Raw genomic sequence first — 23,875 nt, 5'->3', positions numbered from 1 at the left:
GTATGTACAACTCTGGGCCATATAGAGCTTTCTCCTAGTAGTGCAAGAGACAGATGAGGCCATTCTCCCAAATGGCTTTAGAAAAAATGATGGAAATCCCCTCATCTCCCCTCCCGCCCCCTCGACCCCAGATATTCAACATCTTCAATTTTTGGAACAAATGCAAGTGAAAGCCACAATGCAATGCAAGAACATACCTGCTAGAAACAAACTGTGCTACATCCACACAGTGGAATACTTGTCAGCAGTAAATAGAAATGAATTGTGGATGCACAAGACAACTTAGATGAATCTCATAGGCATTATGCTGAGTGAAAGGAGCCAATCTCTAAAGGTCACGTACTGTATGTTTATATTTATACAACATCCTGAAAAGACTAAACTGTAGGATGGAGACCATATCTTTGGTTGCCAGGGGTTAGGGATGGGGGAGGGTGTGACTCCAAAGGAGCAGTGCAAGGGGATTTTTTGGGGTGATGAAACTGTTGTGTTTTGTGATTGTGGTGGTAGTTACACAAACTTACATGTGTGTTAAAATTCATACAACTATATCCCAAAAGGGCACAATTGGAGAACTATCTTTAACTACAAGACCCAGTAACATAATAAATAGGAGGAAATAGCCATCATGTGAAATAATCTTTTATTATATGAAAAAAGAACAAGAAAAGGAATAACTTTTTATTCTGAAATAGCCTCTTATTCTTCTCACAGTTTTAGGCTCCTTTAAAAGATGTATTTTTTCCTCCTAAATACTTTTTTTCAGGGATATGTCTTCGCTATTTTCTATAAGTCTTCCTGTTTGTTTGTTTGTTTTTTTAATAAAACATATGGGTTAAATCTCAAAAGAAAAATACCATTCAGATTGTCATATTACCTTGGAGGTTTTGTTGGATTGTTTCTTCTAATAAGTCTGATTGATGAGATCTTATGAATCTTTGCTGCAGTTTTTTTCAGAAGTGACTCTTATAGCACAATAAGACTGTTAGGTCAGTCTGGTGCCATGTTTGCCATCTTATACAGGCTGATTTGATTTCATGCCGAGTCTAAAAGTCTCTATTATATTTGATTTCTTCCTAGCACAAAGAATAGGAAAAGCACACCTGTTGACAGCTTATGGCAGACAGAGTTTGAAAGGGACCATGAAATAAGGGGTGATTATGAACATAGCATATTGATTTAAAGAGTAAATACAGGACTAGAATATATAATAGGAACTTAGCTTGTAGGAACCAAAAGTTAATCTTCTGTATATACTTAATATTTGTCAAATCCTTACTAGAATCCTCTTCAGCTCTGAGCTTGGCAACTTAAGCAAGATGTGGAAACAGTTGGCAAGTTTCCTGAGAGGGCAATGAAAATTATACTAGAGAATGAAAATAAAACCTTTAAGAGAAGGTTAAAAGAATTCAAGTTTCCTAGGGAAGAGAGTTGAAAGCATTATGAAGAGCTGGAACAGGGATGGTAACTCTTCATTTCATATGACCAGGTGGTGCAAAAAGGAATGTCCTAAATTTTTCCAGAGGGATTTATTGGGCATATGAACTTTTCTCTCCATTCCACAATGATTGAGACCATATTGTATGCACTCTCCTCTTCCCTGGGCTTTTCTCACATCGCACCTTTCTGGCTCTCTCTCCACCATTTGGAACATTCTTATTTTGAATCCCTTTCTGGGAGGGGGTCTCTCCTTGGCTCTCTACTGGTAAAATCTCATGGTTTTTGCTTCTTTCTTATTCATCTCAAATCATTCTTTATACATAGCCACAGGTGAGATCTATCCAAAATAAAACATGCCACATCACTTTCCTGCTCAGAATCCTTTAGCAGCTTCCCATAACCCATCCCAGAGGTTCACAAGCACCACCTCTCCACAGGCTGGATCTGGGAGAGGACAGCTGAAGGGACAGGTGTCCATAACCCTCTAGCCACCCTCATCTCTGCGGCATCCCATCATGAGAGACAGTTGGCTACCTGAGCATGTGAGTTACCCACCCAATGTTTTAGGAGACAAAGTGGAGAATATTGGGTGTACAGAACAAGTCGGAGCTCCTCAGGAGGATAGGGAAGACCTTCCATATCAGATCCATTGTTCCTGCAGCCTCCACACACCCCATCTCGCCCAGAGATGTGGGTTCTGTCTCACACGGCCTGCAGTTGTCAGGATTTGGTTTTCTCAGTAACAGAACTCTGAAAGGAAGGATAATCTCTTTAAATTAAGAAGGTTGCTTGAGACATCTTACAAGGATTGTTTGACTTATGTTTTAAAGACAAAGGGAGGCTGGATTTCCTGATTTTTGTCCTACAGAATCTCTTGAGGGATTTGCCATTTTGGTGTTGAGTTTGTCTTGACTGGGTACTGGTGGAGTGAAAATAGGAATCAAGAGAAGTATATGGGGCAGCCCCGGTGGCTCAGCAGTTTAGCGCCTTCAGCCTAGGGTGTGATCCTGGAGACCCAGGATCGAGTCCCACATCGGGCTCCCTGCATGGAGCCTGCTTCTCCCTCTGCCGGTGTCTCTGCCTCTCTCTCTCTCTCTCTCTCTCTCTATCTCTATCTCTATCTCTCTCTCTCTTGTCTGTCTCTCATGAATAAATAAATAAAATATTAAAAAAACAAAAAAAGAGAGAGAAGTATATGTTTATTGAACAATCCTGAACAAGCCCATTGAGAATTGTGGTTCTTCTCTGTGGGGCCATAGAATACCAGCGCCCCAAGGCCTTCGAGATCATCTGCCTTAGTCATTATACAGATGAGGAAATTGCCTAGGACACAGGAGACAGTGTGGTAGGTCTTCAGGGTCACACTAGAACATTTTTCCTTTTAGTGCAGGAATTTTTGAACGCAGGATATACATATGAAGCCCCCCCTCCTTTAAGTAAAACATATCCATTTACCTTTTTGAGTGACATGTTTGACTTTGCACAAAAATAGAAAGGTCAGCTACTTGTTCAAACCAATTGACATGTGTATATATATTTGTATATCATATATGTGTATTTTTTTTTAATGTACTCGTTTGAGAGAGACAGCATGTGGGGAAGAAGGACAGAGAGAGAGAGAAACTCAAGCAGACTCCACGCAGAACATGGAGCCTAATAGAGCCTGACTTGAGGTTCAGTCCCAGGACTGTGAGATCATGACCTGAGCTGAAACCAAGAGTCGGATGCCCAACCAACTAAGCCACCCAGGCATCTCTATGTATAGATTTATTATATATGTTTAGATATATTTAAGTATAGTAACTTAGATTATGGAGTGGCAGGAACTAGTAATCTTCAATAGTGGGAAACTTAGCTGAAGCTATGACTCACCTTTAACTAGCAGTATGATCTTCATTCATTTAACTTCTTGGCTTTGATTCCTGTTGTATTTAAAAAGAAGTTGAGGGCAGCCCAAGTGGCTCAGCGGTTTAACACTGCCTTCAGCCCAGGACGTGATCCTGGAGACCTGGGATCAAGTCCCATGTCAGGCTCCCTGCATGGAACCTGCTTTTCCCTCTGCCTGTGTCTCTGCCTCTCTCTCTCTTTTTGTATCTCTCATGAATAAATAAATAAAATCTTTAAAAAAAAAATAAAATAAAAAAGAAAAAGTTGAATTTTTTAAGATTCTTTATAACTTACAAATAATAGTATTGATATGTAACAATAACATTAATACATGATAAATAATAATAAACTTGTATCAGGCTTACTACCTATATGGTATGGTTGCAAATGCACATGTTAAGTAAACACTCATATGTAATTCTTGCAACTACCATGTGAGGCTGGTGCAGCTACTGCTGAGGGAGCCAAGGTGTGGGCAGTAATGTACCTCAGGGTGATGCTGTTCATAAAATGGAGCAGGGACTGAAGCCTGAGCGTTTGGCTCTGGAGCCCACCTGTAATTCCTGTACTTCACTGTAGGGTCCCTCTCCACTTCATCCTGTTACTGCTTTGAATTAGATTTAGAAAGAATGGACATTGAAGGAAGTCTCTTGTTTCTTTCTTGATTTTTTTAGATAATAAAATGTGAATAACAAATATTTAAATTATGAAGAAACAACTCTTATCAAAATAATTAATTCATGCAGAGGATAATTAAGCAGATAATTAGTTATTGATAATAGTTATGTATTTTATGTATTGTCTATTGACCAAAAGAGAATCTAAATCAAACTGAAGTTACATCTAGGACTCTGAATTTTTTTTTAAGATTTTTAATTTATTTATTCATGAGAGAGACAGAGAGAGAGAGAGAGGCAGAGACACAAGGCAGAGGGAGAAGCAGGCTCCATGCAGGGAGCCTGATGAGGAACTTGATCCCAGGTCCCCAGGATCACGCCCAGGGCCGAAGGCAGCACTAATCCACTGAGCCACCTGGACTGCCCAGGACTCTGAAATTTTTAAAGTTGTGTAGAGGCTTTAAAAATTATGAAGAGGAAAAAACAAGAATAACTTTTACAGGCAGAATTTAACCAGAACATGATTCTCCATGATCCTGTTTTGTCAGATCCCCCTTTAGATGCCCAGTTTTGACAAGCTCAACCAGGCTGGGGGTTAGGATTTCTAGCTGTTGTGTGAGACAAACTTGAAGTAGCTCAGCCTGGAGAGGGAAGGGCAATCTCAAATGTATGTAAAGCTGCTGTTTAGAAGAGTCACTAAATAAGCAGTTAATAAAATTTTCAGAAAAACAGAATAGAAGAGGGACACCTGGGTGTCCCAGTGGTTGAGCATCTGCCTTCAGCTCAAATCATGATCCTGGGGTCCTGGGATTGAGTTCCTCATCGGGCTCCCTGCATGGAGCCTGCTTCTCCCTTTGCCTATGTCTCTGCCTCTCTCTGTGTCTCTCATGAATAAATAAATAAAAATCTTTTAAAAAAGTAAAATAAGAAACAATAGAAGAGTAGTTGCTGGGAGGGGGAGAGAGGATAGGGAGAGGTTGGTAAAAGGATACAAACTTAAAGCTGTAAGATGAATAAGGTCTGAGGATTTAATGTGTAACATGGTGACTATAACTGATAACACTTTGTTGTATAACTGACATTTGCTAAGAGAGTAGAACTGAAGTGTCTTCACTAGAAAAAAAACACAAAAAAGATAAATATATGAGGTGATGGTATATTAATGAATTAGGTGTCCGCAGAAGCCCAGTGCAGAACTGGCGGCTTATGCGGTGAGCTTTCTGAGGCTTAGGTGACCGACCGCTGGGATGGAAATGTTGCAGAGCAGATCTAGTCATGGTGTGGTTGGACTCGATGACTTTTCAGTTCCCTTTTTGCAGTACCTGGCGTAGAATAGGCACTGTCAGTAAATAACTGTCAAATTAGTAACCTGAAAAAAACAGGGTGGGAGGAATATTCTTATTTCATTATTTTAAAACCAGTGTAACTCTTGCAATGACTTACTTGATTCTTTTTTTTTTTTTTTTTAATATTTTATTTATTTATTCATGAGAGATACACAGAGAGAGAGGCAGAGACCCAGGCGAGAGAGAAGCAGGCCCCATGCAGGGAGCCTGATGTGAGACTCGATCCCAGGTCTCCAGGATCAGGCCCTGGGCCTAAGGTGGCACTAAACCGCTGAGCCACCCGGGCTGCCCTGATTCTGTCTTGTTTATGAGGAAGGAGAGAGAGAGAAGAATATTTGATTTAGACATATATTTGGTTGCTTTCTGATTCCTGTCATATACCACAAGGCTTCGTAAATTGTGTTGAGCTCTCCAGAATAAAGGTAAATAACTTATATAGCTATTATATGAATCATTACAGTGTAAGTTTAAAAATGCACACATTGTTATTATGTGTGCATGCCTGAGTTTATTGACTTGTAAACTCTTCGATATTAGGATTGTGTATATTTGTGTTTCCCTTCACAGCACCTAACCTAGAACCTTTTTGAGAATATGTGAAAGTGATTTCAAATTGTGTGTGTGTGTGTGTGCAAGGCAGGGGGGCCGGGAGGCAGGGGAGCAAGGTGGGGGGCGTTGTCCCTAAGATTCATTATTATTCAGAAACAAAGTCCGATCATCTCTGTTTGCTAATGCTGATTCTAAAATTTAGAAATACTTCACTTTGATTAATTCAAACTAGATTTGAATTGTATTTAATGTAGGGGAGAGTGTGTTCAATTTTTGTTGCTTTTGTAGGTGCATGTGAGGGAACCTTGGCTTGCTCTACATGTCACCTCATCTTTGAAGAGCACATATTTGAGAAGTTAGAACCAATCACTGATGAGGAGAATGACATGCTCGATCTGGCGTATGGACTAACAGATAGGTAAGATGTCAGGACCACTTCAGCTAGACCAGCAATCTGGGAAGATAAAGTTTTTAGTAGTTCCTGTCTGAGACCAGACGCACACATGTGATAGTGATCTCCTGGCAAAGATAGAAAACAGTCACAAACCTTGAATATCAAATATGTGACATTTCTTTTAGTTTTCACTCTTCTACAATTTTCACCCTTATGAGACTTTCCTTTTTGCTGAAGTTAAAAATCAATTGAAGTTCTTGGCGGTAAAAGTTCTAGATCCTAATAAATCTTCTTTAATCTATTTTTATTCCAGGGATTAATATTTATCACAGTTTAATATTGGGATTGGGATTCAATATTAAATCAATATTGATTTAATAAATCAATATTTATTAAATAAATATTGATTCAATATTAAATCAATATTGATTTAATAAATCAATATTAAATTGGGATTCAATTTAATGATTTTTATGGTGTTCTTAAAGGACAGATTTGATAATTGGATGAAATTATCATGGGAAGTTTTACCTACTTGAAAGAATAAAATTTTTAAAGAAACTTAAGATATGATAGTAACTATATTAAAATGAATAGTTTTGTTTCTAAGTGTACCTTATACCAACTTAAAGCTTATTCTTGCTATTAATAATGGGTAGAATTACTCTTAAAACTAGTCAGATTTATAGTAATGATGATACTGAGTGATACTTTATTTTTAAAATTTTTTAAAGATTTTATTTATTTATTTGAGAGAACAAGCAGGGGGGAGTGGCAGGCAGAGGGAGAGAGAGAGAAGCAGACTCCCCACTGAGCAGGGAGCCCTATGTGGGGCTCCATCCCAGGAATCTGGGATCACCACCTGAGCCACCCAGGTGCCTTGAATGATACTTTATTTTTAAAAATTACCTAGTCTTTGGTTGGTGTTAGAGGAGGTAGTTAGTTGAGTTACTATTTCAATGGAGCCAGATCATGAGGGCTTACTTAAGGTTGGCTTTGGTGTTTAACACCCTCCCTACATAGTAGCCAAGCCAAGCTGAAGTCCCATATTGTCTCAAATGTGCCTTGAATCCCTTTGCCTCAAATGCTTCTCTCCATTATCTTTTATTAAGTGTCATATCCTTCCCATCCTTTAAAGCCCATTCTAAGCACCATCTCCCCTGGCCAGAAGTAAGTGTTCTCTTCTCAGATCCTCTGGCTTTCTTTCTTTCTTTCTTTCTTTTTTTTTTTTTTAAGAATTTATTTATTTATTCATGAGAGACACACGGAGAGAGGCAGAGACACAGGCAGAGGGAGGAGCAGGTTCCTGGTGGAACTCAGTCCCAGAACCCTGGGATCACGACCTGAGCTGAAGGCAGACACTCAACCAAGGAACTACCCAGGCATCCCTCTCGCTTTCTCTCTGTGATATTGGTCATGATCTCACATGTTAATTATGTGCAGATGTATCTCATTTCTTCTATTTGATTGAAAATTCTCTCCATACTGATATTTGGTAATTAATTCCCAGAGCAATCCTATGAGGAACCTGCTTATTCTTCATCTTTAGGATTAGGTGAGGAAACTAGTATGTGGTGGCAGGGTTAAGAAAGTTGCCTGTGAATATGCCATGTTCAGTGCTGGATTCTGGACCATTGGTTGGTTGGCCCTGAGCCTGATGCTGCCTCCTTACTGCATCCCTGGCACCCAGCACATAAAAGTGTTCAGTGATGGAAGTGAGTTGCTGTTCTTTGCATACCCACTGACATTTATTTCTGGGCCTTTAGATGCTCAATAAATGCTTGATGGATACATTAATGAAACCAAGACCTGCATGCCATATTCCATCCAATTGTAGACAACTTGACTGTAACATTAATATATTTGGTTTTATGGGCCTCTAAGAAAGACAAAAGGACTGCTGATTAAAATACTGGTACAAAGTTATCACTTAACATTTTGTGCATATTAAAAGAGCTATTTATACTTGTCTGACATAGATTTGCACATCACTATTAAAAAAGTAAAATATAAGTAAAATGGTAGTAATTCTGAAAAAAAAAAAGAAAATGGACTTATAGTTCTTCTTCCAATGACAAATATTTGCTTTACTAATATCAGGTTTATGTCCTGCTATGTATATTTTATATTCTTAATTTTCATAGACTTTTTGGACTTATTTCACACATGTAATATTAACATCCTTCCCATAACTCAGTTGGAGAGACATCTATCAAACATAGTCACTGAGTTCATGGCTCTGATGTGACCGCCACCTCCCAGTGCAGCTGGGATTGTAAGAAGCCATTGATTTTAAGATGCATCTCAATTTCAGAGATGTTAAAAAATGTGGCAAAAAATACGCATTTGATAATTGATGACTTAAGTCTCTATTTCAAATTTCTTGTTTTAAAAGCTTTAAAAAGGGTAAGCTTTCTTCTATAGTCCATAGGTTTCAATGCTCTGGGGATTGATTAATCATTCTCTTGGTATTGCTCAAACCTCTCTTCTCTTCATTGTCATGCCTTCTGATTATTTCATTGCTTGTCAGCCCTTTCACCAAAAAACAGTAGTTGTAGTAGACGCTGGAAACTGAAGATGAGCTTTTTGTTGGTCACATTTACCTTCTGTTACCCTCTAGTTATGAAACTGTTGGGTATATGTTTTTGATGTAATGGAAATTGAAAAGGTAAGTAAATCCCTAACTGCTTTGGGTAAGAAAATGTGCTATCATCAACTGTAGTGCCTTGTGAGTAACACATACTGAATCCTAAACCGTACTTCTCGCTTTTTTCTGCAGATCTCGATTGGGCTGCCAAGTCTGCTTGACAAAGGCTATGGACAACATGACGGTTCGGGTACCTGATGTTGTGGCTGATGCCAGACAATCCGTTGATGTGGGCAAGAACTCCTAAACTAGAATAAATCGGAATATTTTCACAAAATTTTACCTATTTTTATAATTATTTCTTAATGTAATTACATGAGAACATGGGTGAAGGGGTTTATTATGATTATTAGCTATACCACTTTAATCGACTTTACATTACTACATTTTATAGATTTCAAAATATGCCATCTTTATTTTGGTTAAATTATAAAAAGCAAATCAAATATTAGAAAATAGTTACTATTCTAGAATCATACATATTATACCTTATGTTTGCTAGCAGGATGTTTTCACATAAGTCTTATGTCTAATTACCTGTAAGTTAGGTTAATAAAAGGTATTATTTTCCCTGTTAGATGTGAGTGAAGGCAGAGATCTAACATGGCTTGTCTGGAGCAATAGAGCAAATTAGAAGATAATGTACTAGAACTCGAATCTTCTTATTACAAGTTATATGTTCAAATTGAAACTAGAGAAATTATGAATATCTTATTTATAGCAATAATTAAATGGACATAACTAATTGCTCAAATTTCAAAGATTTTTGTTGCCTTCTAAATAAATATTTCAGAGTTTTGATTCAGTGAAAAGTCTCTGGGCTTCCTCATAGCATGGTGGCTGGCTTCTGCGAGCCAGCACCATGAGAGGGAGGCCTGTGCCAGGTGTGCCCTAGGTATAAAAGTCACACAGCATCATTTCTGCCTGTTCTTCTCATTAGGAGTGAGGTACTGAGTCTGGCCCATCACCTGAAGAGGGTGTCTGGGAACTTGCAGACATGATTTAAAGCCACCACAGTAACCATTATTTTCAAGTTAGCTTATTGGCACATTATTGCCTGAGAAAACCAGCCTTTTAACTAAAGTGTTCTAAACTTTTCAAGAAGGGCTGGATTTTGCTCTTACATTGAATTTTTAAAGATTCTGTGTCTTCTTTATTATGATGGTTCATTGGTTTTATTCTGTAACTCCCAACAGTTTTCTTCCTGACAGTTGTTTAAAATGAGAGGGAATAATGGTAGGTTCCCTTTCAATGCTGTATAATTTTAGTTTACATTTCTCTGCATTTTGCCATCAAGAAAGGCAGCTTCCTTTGGTGTAATAGTATATATAATTGTTGGTTACATGCTAACATTTAATATTGTATTTGGTTTTCACAAATAAAACCAACCTGTAATTACATAAGTAATTCAGAACTGCTGAATTAGTTTTTCAAAAGAACAATTCTAAGAATTTTGAAAACCTTTTGCCTAACTTTTGCTGTGAAAATGTTGTCTAATTTGTCATAAAGGACAGTTTTCTTATTTTCTTTATAACTATTTAAGTATCATGGTGATCCATGTGGCTTCTATCATAGTCATTTAGCATTTACTAGAACAGTTATATTTCATTTGAAAAATTGTTTTCTAATGGGGAACTTAGATTCATTATATGTTTTTGCATCTTTTTCTTTTTCTTTTTACCACTCTTTTAATTGCTTTTCTTGCTCTTAAACTCCCTGAAATTTTGTAGTAAACCACATTTTGGATCAGAATCTGTTAGATGGATTTCTTATTTATAGGTTAACTTATCACTCTATAAATTAAAAAGTAGAAATAATGTGTTGTATGTACATTTCTAAAAATAGTATATGAAACTTTATTTTAAGCATAAACTATTCAAAGGTATTCAAACATACACAAACTTTGTTTCCTAATAGAAAAATATTTAAGAATAGAAATATGATCTTGGTTAAGCAACAACGGGATTCCTTTCATGTGTCAACACATCACATGATATCAAGTTGTTTTTATCGATAGATTTTCTTTTGTTTATAAGTTTCTAGAAACTTAAAAATTAGGAAACCAGCTGGCAGGAGGAAGGCATGATCACTTGCAGACATGGAGTGGCTATTTCAGAACAGAAACAGAGTTAAAAGATAATTTAAATCTACGAGAGGCCATTGAGTAGTGAGGTAGATGGGAAAGATCTCTGTAGTGAGCGTTACTTCTGCAGAAACTGTTAGTAATAAATCATCTAATCAGTGCCTTCATTCCCATTTCCTCCTGACTCTCAGCTGCTCATCTTACTACCTGGATATATTATTTGTCTTTTAATTTTTAGACTTGATTTGATGTTATAAAATTACATCAGACCCATCATGCTTTTTTGGTTTTCTTTGTCTATTAGGCATTGCTGACCATTCCACTTGATTAAGTCTTTTTCCTCCTTCATATCTGCCCAAGTACTCTGCCTCAGACTGCCCTTTACAGCATTTACTGCATATGGCTATTATTACATGTAGTGCCCTATTTGTCCCCTAATAAACTAAGCTTTTTTTAAAAAAAGTTTTTTTTTCTTTTTTAAGATTTTTATTTATTTGACATAGACCAAGCAAGCATGCACGCTTAGTTGAGGGAGGGGCAGAGGGAAAAACAGACTGCCAGCTGAGCTGGGAGCCTGATGTAAGACTCAATCCCAGGACCCTGGGATCATGATCTAAGCCCAAGGCAGATACTTAATTGACTGAGCCACCCAGGTGCTTTAGACTAAGCTTTTTATGAATAAGGACTGGGTTGTGTTCTACTTTGTAACTGCAGTGTCTATCACGGTATTTATCCGACAATAGGTACATAATAAATACTTGAATTAAACAAAACCTGTTATAAGGATTATGCTTCCAGTATTTTGCTCTGTGGCAGTCTTCTGTTAGGGATGAGACTCATGAGCTCAATATAGGCATGTATACTGAGCCTGCCTCTTCAACTTAACAGAAATCAGGACACAGGTTTTCCTGAGAAATCAGATAATTTCCACTGTATTAAAAAAGATTGTTCAACTTGTCTTCTTTTTTAAACATACCTTGAATGAAGTAGCTTTTTGGATGACCCAAAGCCGGGTCCCCCCTCTGCTGGTCTTAGATCTTATAGATAGTTGGTCCTGTAGGTGGTACATGGTTTCTGTCCCCTCTGTGACACTATCATGACCAAGCCTCCACATGGGCGGTCCTCCATCCTGTGAGTGTCCACCTGCCATCACGTAGTTCAGAAGGCCTCAGTGGTTTCTCATTAGTGTTAGGCTTCTCATTGGTCCTAATGAGCATTCCTTAAGGCAGCGAAAAAAGGGATAGGTAGGTAGTTTGAAGACTATTTTCCCAAACCAAGCAAACCAAAGACAGAAAAATTGAGAAACACACTCTTCCTAATAGTTTTAATGTCCTTTAAAAAATAGAGTCTTATTTTGTTTAACTGAACTCCAGAGACTGAGTGTGCATCAGAGAGAAAACAAGGTGAGCTCTCCTTTGCAGTGAGGGAAAAGCATGGGGTTTATTGTTTGAAGATCTGGATATGTTTTTTAAAATTATCTAAAATTTGGAAATAAAGCAAAAAGATTACTGCAGGTCACTTTAAAGTGGTACTTAGGGGCACCTGGGTGGCTCAGTGGTTGAGCATCTGCCTTTGGCTCAGGGCATGATCCCAGAGTCCTGGGATTAAGTCCCACATCGGCCTCCCCACAGGGAGCCTGCTTCTCCCTCTGCCTATGTCTCTGCCTCTCTCTGTGTGTCTCTCATGAATAAATAAACTCTTTAAAAGTAAAGGGGCACTTAGAGGATTGTCTAATGGGGCACCCAAGGATCACCTGATGTTCTAGGACAGGAACATTAGCAAATTATGTCCTAGGGGTCAAATCCAGCCCCCCACCTGTTTCATGTCAGTCAGCCTTACTGGAATGCCCCATGCTCATCCAGTATTTATTGCCTATGGCTGCTTTCATTTGATCGAAACAGAGTTGAGTAGTTATGACAGAGACCAAATAGCTTGTGCCACCTGAAATACGTGCTATCTGGCCTTATATGGAAAAAGTTTGCTGATCCCACCTCCAGAGGAGGTAACTCTGACTTAGTACTTACTGGTCATTAGGACACAGCCCCACTAAAGTTAGACTTTTAAAAAAAAAAAATTAAAAAGATGCATTTTTTTATTTGAGAGCACATGCTAGAGGGGGAGGGGCAAAGGGAAGGAGAGACAAACAGGCACCCTGCTCAGTGGGGAGCGATCCCAGGACCCTAAGATCATGACCTGAGCCAAAATCAAGAGTTGGATGCTTCACCGATTGAGCCACTCCATCGCCCATTCTAAAGTTAGATGTTAAGTAACTTAGAGAAGATTAAGTTGCAAAGGTTTTCTTGTTGGTAGAAAAGGGAACTCTGAGAGTTATGGATTCCTGTCTTGTAGGGCATTATCATGTTTTTACAGTGACCTGTGTGGTCTCCGTCCAGCACTCTTTCCCACTGTGTCCATGTCTGCATGTGTGTATTCGTTTCTCGTGTCATCTTTGAGCTGGGTTTGTCATTCTGCTGGCCTACTCATTAATGAGCTAAATAAATCTTTGACATGTGCTCACTGTGTATTTGTATGAGAGCCCTTTATAATTCATAGAAAATTATACAGTGACCTCTTGACACCTATCTGTGCCTCCTCACAGATCTTCCATCTTGAGGTAGTCAACCCTCTGGTTACCTATCTGGTAAGTAGAGATACTTTTACCCAGTACCTCAGCCAAACCACTCTCTCCTCCATGTAACAATAGCCACTGGACAACATTTTGTAGTACTTAAATTAAAAGATAATCTGTGTAAACACTTTTAACTATAAAGCACTATATAGTTGTTCACTGTTACTTCTTGACAAAAATCTCGACCTTAGGTAATAAAGTAGAGGCGGAATTCTTATGTAGGACTTGCAGACCGAGACTCGATTCTTTGACTTTTCCCATTTAGAATAGTTATTTTAAAAAGCAGATGTACATAAGGGTTAATCTTAAGTCTAACTACCCACCTGATGAATGTGCTAAAAATGAAGGTGCTATATTATAATCTTTTATGTTAGAAAAATAGTCCATCGATAACCACGTATATTAAATCCTCAAGAAGTAGTGATGAGTTGAAAATTTCTAGTCTGTAATAACTACAAAAGGAAGCAGATAACAATGCAGCTGTGAGTGTGAGCTGGAAATAACTCATTGCCTTTTTATTGGAAGAAAAAATAAGGAGCAATTCTAATAAAAGAAGTACCTGTGGCTGAAAATGGAAATATAAATTGTTTACTTAGAGCAACATCAGTTCTTTCAAACCACACAGTTCCTTGTAATACTTCAAAACACATTGCCACATGGAAACCTCCGAAAGGAAGACGAGCACTCTAGCATGATCAGCTTACTGTCTCCTACTAAATTGAGATTATACATAGGAGTTTAAGTATATTAATCAAGCTCAGATTTTATTATTATTTTTTTACATATTCCTTGATATTTTTTGGATTAATAAGTGTAATTATGTTAAATCTGATTTTTTAAGAGTATGATCACTGGCTAGATATTGCATGATAGATAAACCACTTCTTGAGCATGAGTGAAAACATTTCGAAGAAAATTCTAACAATCCCATAAGGGTGCCATTTAACCTAACTCTGCTGTGGGGAAATACCATGCTCTGACTGCTCAGTTTTGAGCAGTGTCCTCTACAACCGAGTAAAACTGCAAAAAAGATTGCCATGTATACAGTAATTTCAACTGATACAGTCTACCTAAGATCAGGTTTGAATTATGAAACCAAAACTGACAGTTCCTGTAGTCTTTTATTAAATTCCAGTCTCTTTTGTTCATGTTACATTCTAAATGCTTTGAGGAGTATCTGGCACATAGTAGGTGGTCACTCAATATTAGTTGAATTTTTAAATGAATCTCCTATGAAGAGACCTACTGGCATGCCTACCACTGTTCCCTGAATGGCTTCTGGGGTAAATAGCAGGGGCTTGTGAGAGGAGAAAATCTCAGGTTAGAGCTTTGGATTAATAAGTGTAATTATGTTAAATGAGTCACTAAACTAAAGAAAAGCAACAAGCTTCTATACCATTGACAGCTTCCAAGGTTAAAGTCTTGGGTTATAGCTCTTATCAGGATGATGAGGAGACAAACTTTCAAGTGTTTTTAAGTCTGTTACTTTTGCCAGACAGTTGAACTCTTCAGAAGGACAAAATGATTATTTCTTTTGAGAATGCTGCCAGATATCCTGAAACTGAAAATAAAGTGCTCATTTGCTCGGCAGTGGGGTGGGCATACTTTGACCTGGCGCCCACCTCTGCCAGCTTCTGCTTGTGTGTCCTGCACAGCGCAGTGCTCAATGATCAGACTTTTGAGTATGGAGGTTTCTTGTATTGTAAAGGGCAGAGACGCTGGCCCTAGAAAGCTGACTTTTCTGGCTTTTTCTTACTCCGCCAGAGACTAAAATGTTTGTCTAACTGTTGCACCAGCTCTCAGCCAACCAGCTGGTTGCATTTGTGCAGGAATCATGCACAGCCTTGGAACCCTGCCAGATGCCCTGTGAAACCCCATCCTTGGGGTTTCAAGCCTCATCTTGATGTGGTTAATGCACACACCTCAAAATATCCACCATCAAGCCCAGAATACATGCCAAGCAGCAGGATAACAGAACTTACCACAAGGCATTAGATTATGAAACCACCTGTTGGCACTCATGTGTCTCCATTATTACACAACATTTTTATGCCACAAGTCCAACTTCGTGAACTGACTAGTCTTCCAAACCAAAAGTTGTTTGGAGAGAGAGCAAAGGAAAAGCTAAACAGGAAATAAGTAAGCCAACAGTCATCACCTAATGCAACTGCATAGAAAAGTTGAAAAATATTTTAAGTGTTTTCAAAATGTTTGTAGATATCAAAGAGCCAAACCATCTGGGTGAAACATTCCATTACCCTTAGCTCTTTTGTAGGGGGCATTAGTTTTGAACTAGAAAAGCTTACCCCTGCCCAAGGTAACATACTTTGCACTTCACACCTCATTCAAAACTTCCAAGCATGTTAAGTTCTAATTAGTAATAAAATTTAGAAGTGCATGGCTATTAATGTTTTTCTTTTAAACACTTGTCCATGATGCTTAAAGAAGAGAGGAATCTCCCCTATCCCATTCCCGCCAGGATGTTAATTCTGCTCTCGCTCCTCCTGTCTGCCCTGCCCTCCCCCTTTCACATCCTTCCCTTGTGATATTCAGGAAGCTCCTTCAAGACTTGCAGCTTGAAGGAGCCAGGTCATATTAGAATTCTGATTCTCAGGGGTGCTCTGCCTCCTACTCCCCACCTGACCCTACCCTTCCTCTCTCTGCCCCTTTGTGTAGTACCTGTTGTGTCCCTCTCCTCCAAGACACCTTCCACATCCAACCAGGTACTAGCACTGAGTAATTAGCAGGAGAGAGTTTACTGGTGGAACTGGTTAGTCTTGAAAGAATTTGCTTATTTGCTCACCTGATAAACCCGGGCTGGAGATGAGGGGCCATGGTTTTGGACAAAGGATACATTCAGGACAAGTTAGGGTCAGCTTCTGAAGCCTCAGAGGTCACCTGTAAAAGCCCCACGTAGAGACTGGCATATGAGACCATGTCCCATCTAGGGGAGGAGGGGACCAGGAGGATGGCAGTAGCTGTTGTTCCTCTCCGGCCAGTTTTGTTGCCAAATAGGAAGGCAGGCTGGTATTTTCAGATTTTTTTTTTCCCCAAGAGAGCTGGGACCCAAGTTTGTATGTGAAATCTCCTGATTGTTGTATGTTTGCAAGGATTTTAAGTTTGGTTTCTTTTTAATGTTATATGTAATGAATAAAACAGCCATGAGCAGGAACATTGGACTGCCATCTTGCGACGTCTGGTCTACAGAACCCTGGATTGTTAGGACTGAAGGCTCTGACATGTCCACATGGGTCTCCTTCCATGAATTTCATTGTCACGGTACTTTAAAATTCATTCACCTGCTGAGGGATTCTTTGGGCTTTGGAGGCTGGCCAGACTGGAGGCGAGCCTGTAAGCCAACCATGGACTGGAGCAGATGGCCCAGCCTCTCGCAGCTTCCAGGCTTCCTGGGTTCTAGGCTTCCTGAAGGGTCCACATCCTCTCCTGTCACCAAATGGAAAGAGCCCATTGTGTCATCCAAGATCTCACCAAGTTTTGCTGTAGTAGTTGTAAGAAAGCTTTAACAAGCCTGGACTAAAACCATCCTCCATTAGGATGATCAATCTGAAAATAGATTGGATCTGTTTGGATCTGTTTGGATGAATGATTGGATCATTTCACATTCCACAGGCGAAGTCCAAGCCCCTTGCTCTAGCACATGAGCTCCTGAGCCTCGTGCCTTACAGTCTAGTAACACAAAAACCCCTGTAGTTCCCTGAACACATCATGCAGTTTCGTAACTCAGCATTTGCTTAGCCTGATCCCTGGAGCATGCTCCTGCCTCTTCTTGGCTCGGCTAACTCTTGATCCTCTTTTAGACGTCTCTGGGAAATGTCCTCTGGGCTCCCAGCTGGGGTGAAGTGCCCTCTTCCTGGGGCCCAGGATACGGTTCCCTCTTAGCATCTGCTATATCAGTGTGTACTGAGATTGGCCGTGGGCTTTGTCTCTGCCACCGAGCTGTGAGCACATGCTGTGTATCCCACTCAGAGCTCAGTGCCTGACACACCCGTCTATCACTAGATACTTGTACTGAAATGTTGGAAAGCAGGTGCATCATTTGTGTAAATCTCAATAAATGTTAATTTCCTTCTTTGTCCCAGGGTCACACACAAAATTAAGAAAAAAGGCAACACTAGGGGCACCTGGATGGCCCAGCTGGTTATCGTCCAACTCTGATTTCGGCTCTGGTCGTGATCTCAGGATTTGTGAGATCCAGCGCTGCATTGAGCTCCACACTGAGCAGGGAGTCTGCTTTCCTCTCTCTCCCTCTGCCTCCCTAAATCAGTCAATCAGTCAACCTAATGGGGAAAAATGGCAACATGGATAGACCTCCACCTAGCAGCACTTAACAGACTCCTCTCCTTTTCTCCCTCCTAGCTCTGGTTTCAGTTTCCTTATCTTTATTTATATGGAGCCTGTTGGACTGATCTCTAAGGCAATTTCCAGTTGGAAAGTTCCTTATTGGTTCTACTTTGACTTAGACGTTTGTTTATACCCTCTTAATGACCCACAGAAGGCTGTGCACACATGGGGCTTTCTTCGGTGCCCAAATGGGTGATTTTGGAGGTTAAATGCCACTATGACATTCACTGTGACCAGGGCAGTGGTCTTGCCAAAGGGGCACAGTAAAGTGCATCCAGGAAGGTCTTCCAGTTTCTGAAGATGAATGTAAAATACAAAATGTCACCGCTTCCCAAGCGCTGCTGGAGTGATCCTGCCTCAAGTATGTCAGCCTTATTACTTTATAATTACCTTCTGACCTTTACTGACTCTGACAGTTGTGAATCTTTTAAAAAAGGATTCAAGAATATTACCATTATGCAGTTGCCTAGAAACAGGGCCTAAAATACATCTGGCTTTAATAGAAGAGCTAAAATGAGTTTTCATTTTTTGGCATTGTCTCTCTCTTTCCCTCCCTGCTCCTCCCCCCACCCCACCCCCTTTTTTTGTATCAACCACGAATTGCAGTCAAATTCCCCTCTAATCCTTTCTGAACTGTCTGAAGCCAAAATGCTTAACATAGGGAGCATTTTTTCATCATGGAAAGCTTTAGCAGCACTAACTCAGTATTAGGAAACCTAATCCTTAGTCCACTTACATACGACACATATAGAATCTGTGTTGTCAAATCACTCACCACTCTAGGAGGGAGCTTTGGGCAGCACTCCCGAGGAATGCCAGGAGGAGACAGCATTCATCTCTGCACCAGGGCATGTTCTAGTACAAGTCTCCAAATGGCCACAAACATACTTTTCTGACCCATATATATCTCTGTTCACCACCCCCAGCCTCCAGGACCCATCCTGTCTTCTCCTGGCCCTCTTACCGGGCTCAGTGGAGAGCTAGAGCATGGACCAAGCACAAGCCTACGTAACCTAATGAAAAGGAAAAAACAAACCATGAAAAAGGAGGAGAAACAGAACACATTCCACTTCTTCCATCACCTCCAGGCTGTTTTTCCAAATTTGCTGAATCCTGAGAGCCATCTGAGGGCTTGTTGAAAGGACTCATTTGAAGCCTGTGCCCTGAGACCGAGACTGTAAGCCTGGTGTAGAATGGGAAAGCAGTTTCGAACAGTCACCCTGTGTGATTTTTATCAGGAAAGCTGAAGAAGCACACAGGCCAGTGGGTTAGAGCCCGCACCCATTAGAACTGCAGACGAAGGGCAGCCCCAGTGGCTCAGCGTTTTAGCGTCGCTTGCAACCCAGGGTGTGATCCTGGAGACCCGGGATCGAGTCCCACGTCGGGCTCCCTGCATGGAGCCTGCTTTTTCCCTCTGCCTGTGTCTCTGCCTCTTTCTCTCTCTCTCTCTCTGTGTATGTCTCTCATGAATAAATAAATAAAATCTTAAAAAATTGCAGACGAAGCTTCTGTGACTTGCTCCAGATTCCACCATTCCTTGCTCACGCTTCTGGCTCCTGATGTAAGGCCCCACAGGCACCGCCCTGCTACGCAACGCCAAGCTGTGCACACTGCCCTGCAGGCCACACATCCTCTCCAGCAGGCTTCCTGTGCATTAAGACTCAGTCAAAGTATCCCATCGTTGTGTTTCCAAGCACCCTGCCCTGGCTTCTGACACAGGAACAGCACATTTCAGTTACCAGCTCACAGGCCACCATCCCAAGTCCTGCTTTTTCTAGTTCACCTCTACCTCAGACTCCTCAGTTGAAGGCAAGGGACCTTGCGTGTTCTACGTTCGTGTATGCCCCTCTCTGGACACCTGGCAGAGAGCCTGGCACCTGGGGGGTGCCACCCCTGGGGGTTGCTCCATAACTCTTTGTAAGCCTCTGTGACTGTGATCCCCTCTGCAACCCTCGCACCTCATTCTGTGCCCATCACAGTTGAATAAATTATTGAGAAATCTGACCTTATAACCAGGCTCAGGTCCACTCAGGACTCTTAGAGGAGGGAGGATGAAAAAGATGCAACTTTGCAAGGGAAAAAGGGGCCAGGTAGGGGTAAACCGCAGAAAGCTGTAGAAAAATAGAGGGGAAGGAGACATATATAGAGAGAAGAAAGGCTGAGAGCACAGGCTTTGGGATGAGATAGGTGTGGTTTGGAGATCCTGCTCTACTGCTTCCTACATAGGTGACCTCAGGCAAATTACTTAAGCTCTCTGCGCATCACATCCTCAAGGGTGAAGTGGGGACAATGGCTGTTGTTTATTGAGCATTGACTATATGCTGAGCACTTTGCACCCATTAGCTTGTTTGAGCCAGAAAGCCATCCTATAAGAATGCCACCCATATACCCATCACCCCGTTTCAACAAATACCAGCTCCTAGTGATCACTATTTCATCTATAACCTCAAGCCCTGCCATGCCCCTACCGCCCCAAATACACCCTACCCTGTATTTTGTCAAGCAAACCCCAGATACAGTATCACTTCATCTGTCAATATTTTTAATAAGATTTTGGCAGCTTCACCTACAGCTATCCTAATAATTAAACAAACTTGGTTCTGGGAAGAAACAGTGAAACACCTTGCCTGTTGTTGCCATTCTTGTCTTTCAGTTTCTGGACCACCTTTCTCAGCCCCCTAATGAGCCGATTCGGCCCTGGGGTTGGAGGGCCAGGCGAGGTGCCCTGGTCAGCACGTGAGAGGGCTGGGTCACGGGACTGCATAATAGGACATTTTTTTGTCTTGGCCTCGTGCGGATTGACTGGATCTGAAGCCTGTGGTGATGACCCCGACCATAGCCAAGCCCGCTCTCCCTGAACACACTTGCGCCGTACCTGAAACTGTCCACGTGCCACACTGCCACAGTTGCTTAGAAGAAAGCAGCATGCTCTTCTGGGGGCCACCCCAGAGACCCCCTTAGAACTGGTCTCCTTTTAGCAATAATGAACTTCGGCAGCTACGGAGGCAGAACCATCTTGACTGAGTTGTCACTTAATCCTGTGACATCAGGCTATCATTCTGGCTAACTTGCCAAAAGTTCTTTGCAGCCTAAATCTGAAAGAATTCTAAAATACCTGAGCTCTAAGGTGAGCAGACAACTGTCCTGAATATTATTCTTTTTTTTTTAAAGATTATATTTATTTATTCACGAGAGACAGAGAGAGGCAGAGACACAGGCGGAGGGAGAAGCAGGCTCCATGCGGGGAGCCCGACGTGGGACCCGATCCCGGGTCTCCAGGATCGCACCCGGGGCTGCAGGCAGCGCTAAACTGCTGAAACAAGAAAGAAGACTTTCTTTTCGGCATGAATGCCTTTGCCATTCTGAGACTAAGGTGCAGTTTAAAAGTTCCTTTTCTCCTTTTCTCCCAGAGCTCATGTTGCTACGTAAGCAGTTGGTTATAAATAGATTGGATCACCGTTTCCCCCAGAAGGATTAATCCTTGTTTAAAAGGAAACACGATCAAGCTGCAACCTCCAAATTCTCTCTGTCGATGAATATCAGTTCCTCTTGAAGGGGACTCCGACCCTGATGGACTCTCCTAACATACTCTGCGATGGCTATGAGGCGGCAAATCTAGGTAAGCCTAGAGCCAGGGAGAGCTTTACTTATTTACTTATTTTTGGAGGCCTTGCTGATATTCCTATTACACTCTAATTTCTAAGGGAGACCGTGTTAAGTAACCACGCTTCAGATAAACACCACCTCCAGCCCCTCTGCTGAGGGAGGGCTGCTCTCTCCTCCTCGGTAATGAGCTGGCTGTCGTCCATGATGGGCAGGCAACTACCACGCTGCTTTCTCCTCGTGGCAGAAAGGTTTTGATGTCACCCCCCTCTCAGCATGAATGGGAAACCAGTATGCCTCCTTATCTGGGTCTGCCTGACGACTCTCCAAGGTCTCCACGCCGCCACGCCTGCCCTCCAAAGCATGGTGAACTAGTAGGTGATAAAGTTTTCATTTAGAGGGATTTTGGACACTCCTGTTTCTTTCTTTCTTTCTTTTTTTTAATTCAATTTGCCAACATATAGTATAACACCCAGTGCTCATCCCATCAAGTGCCCTACTCAGTGCCCGTTACCCACTTACCCGATGTCCCCGTCCACCTCCTCTTCCACAACCTTTGTTCGTTTCCCAGAGTTAAGAGTCTCTCATGGTTTGTCTCCCTCTCTAATTTTTCCCACTCAGTTCACCTCCTTTCCCTTATATTCCCCTTCACTATTCCTTATATTTCACATATGAGGGAAACCATACAATGTTTGTCATTCTCCGACTGACTTACTTCACTCAGCATAATACCCTCCAGTTCCATCCATGTTGAAGCAAATGGTGGGTATTTGTCCTTTCTGGTGGCTGAGTAATATTCCATTGTATATGTAGCCCCATCTTCTTTATCCATTCATCTCTTGATGGACATCATGGCTCCTACCACAGTTTGGCTATTGTGGACACTGCTGCTATAAACATTGGGGTGCTGGCAGACATTCCTGTTTCAAGACATCATTCATCTTTTCACAGAAAGGCCGCATCCACTACCTATGGGTATAGTTTGGTGGTATCTGGAGCTCAGTTTCACTTGTACTTCAGACAAATAGAAGCACAGAGGTGGTCCTGGGGGCTCCCTCTACTAGTTAACAGCACCTGATGACCGACAGCCCTGCTTGTCCTGCTGGACTCAGCCTCACACCAAGGACTGATTCCCACCCGCACTAGGAGGTTTGGCTACACTGACAATATCAACAGTAGCTGCCCTGCCAGGCAAAACCTAAACCTCAATGACTTAACACAAAAATATTTATTTCTCGTTTCCATGAAGCAAAATGTGGGTTGGGCTGCCCCCTCCACCCTGCAGTAGGACAACCTGAAACAAGATGCTCCAAGCAAAGAAGATGAGGAGGAGCTTGGCTCACAATCCATTGGCCCGAATTGGTTACATGACCCCTGCCTCCCTCCAAGGGAGGCTGAAAAACAAGAAACGGTGAGCATTGGTTTTTTTTTCCCCATCACATTGACTCTCTGACTCCATGATTTTCTATTTTCCAGCAAGTCACTGACACAAAGGTTGAATAAGTTGAAGTCAAGACAAGAGCCCTGAATATACCATGAAGCACTTTCCTTCATGTTTTTTGGTTCAGAAAGCACCACCATTCGTGCTCCAAATACCCAGCTCCACTGTGGGCTTCAGAGTAGGCTCTGGATCCCAACAGGGGGACTTTCAGGGGATGCTGGGGCACTTGTCCTAAAGGAATGCAATTCTGCACAAGACTCAGGGCAAGAAGGATGCTTTCCTTTGCAAGTAACCAAAAACCATTCCTAGAAGGAAGGGACAAGGAAAACAGGCTACGCTAGTTCTCTTTTTGGTGGCTGAAGTGTATATGCTCATTTTGCTCCTGCATTGAGATAGGGTTCCCAGGGTACACCATTAGCTTGGAGGGATGATGGTTAGGGGGATGCAAGACTTTTACATCAATCAATGTATCAGAAATTTAAAAAGAAAGGAGGGGCACATGGGTGGCTGAGTCAGTTTACACTCTTGATTTTGGCTCAGGTCATAATCTCAGGGTTATGAGATCAAGTCTCACATGGGGGTCCAAGCTGTGCATGGAGCCTGCTTATGGTTCTGTCTCTCCCTCTCTCTCTCTGTCCCTTCCCCCTGCTCATGTTCTCTCTCCCTCTCTTTCTCTCTCTATCACAACAACAAAAAATTAAAAAGAAGGAAAGAAAAATGAGAGGAGGAAGAAAAAGAAAGACTTCTATAACTTCATAGTTAGCAATCTTTCAAACCTGAGTATGAATAGAAGGTGACCAAGTGCACATGTATCATTAGTTGCTAGGAAAATGAGTTGTGATCCAATGCTATAAAGCCTCACATATCACGTGGAATA

At 41.2% G+C, this 23,875-nt stretch overlaps 1 protein-coding gene across 1 annotated transcript in view; it reads left to right on the top strand.

Annotated features, from left to right (window-relative positions):
• FDX1 (ferredoxin 1) overlaps positions 1–19,452 on the top strand; it is a 41,131-nt gene extending 21,679 nt beyond the window's left edge. Inside the window, exons 3-4 of the mRNA XM_072729880.1 lie at positions 6,128–6,257; positions 9,013–19,452. Of these exons, the coding sequence (XP_072585981.1) occupies positions 6,128–6,257; positions 9,013–9,127 (245 nt within the window). The 3' untranslated portion in view covers positions 9,128–19,452. The remainder of the gene's footprint in view (positions 1–6,127; positions 6,258–9,012) is intronic.
• Positions 19,453–23,875: the final 4,423 nt, after the last annotated feature.

The sequence above is a fragment of the Vulpes vulpes genome, chromosome 12 (assembly GCF_048418805.1).
Source record: "Vulpes vulpes isolate BD-2025 chromosome 12, VulVul3, whole genome shotgun sequence".
NCBI lineage: Eukaryota > Metazoa > Chordata > Mammalia > Carnivora > Canidae > Vulpes > Vulpes vulpes.
Note: the sequence above shows the minus strand (reverse complement) of the source record. Positions and strands in the feature narration are given on the sequence as shown.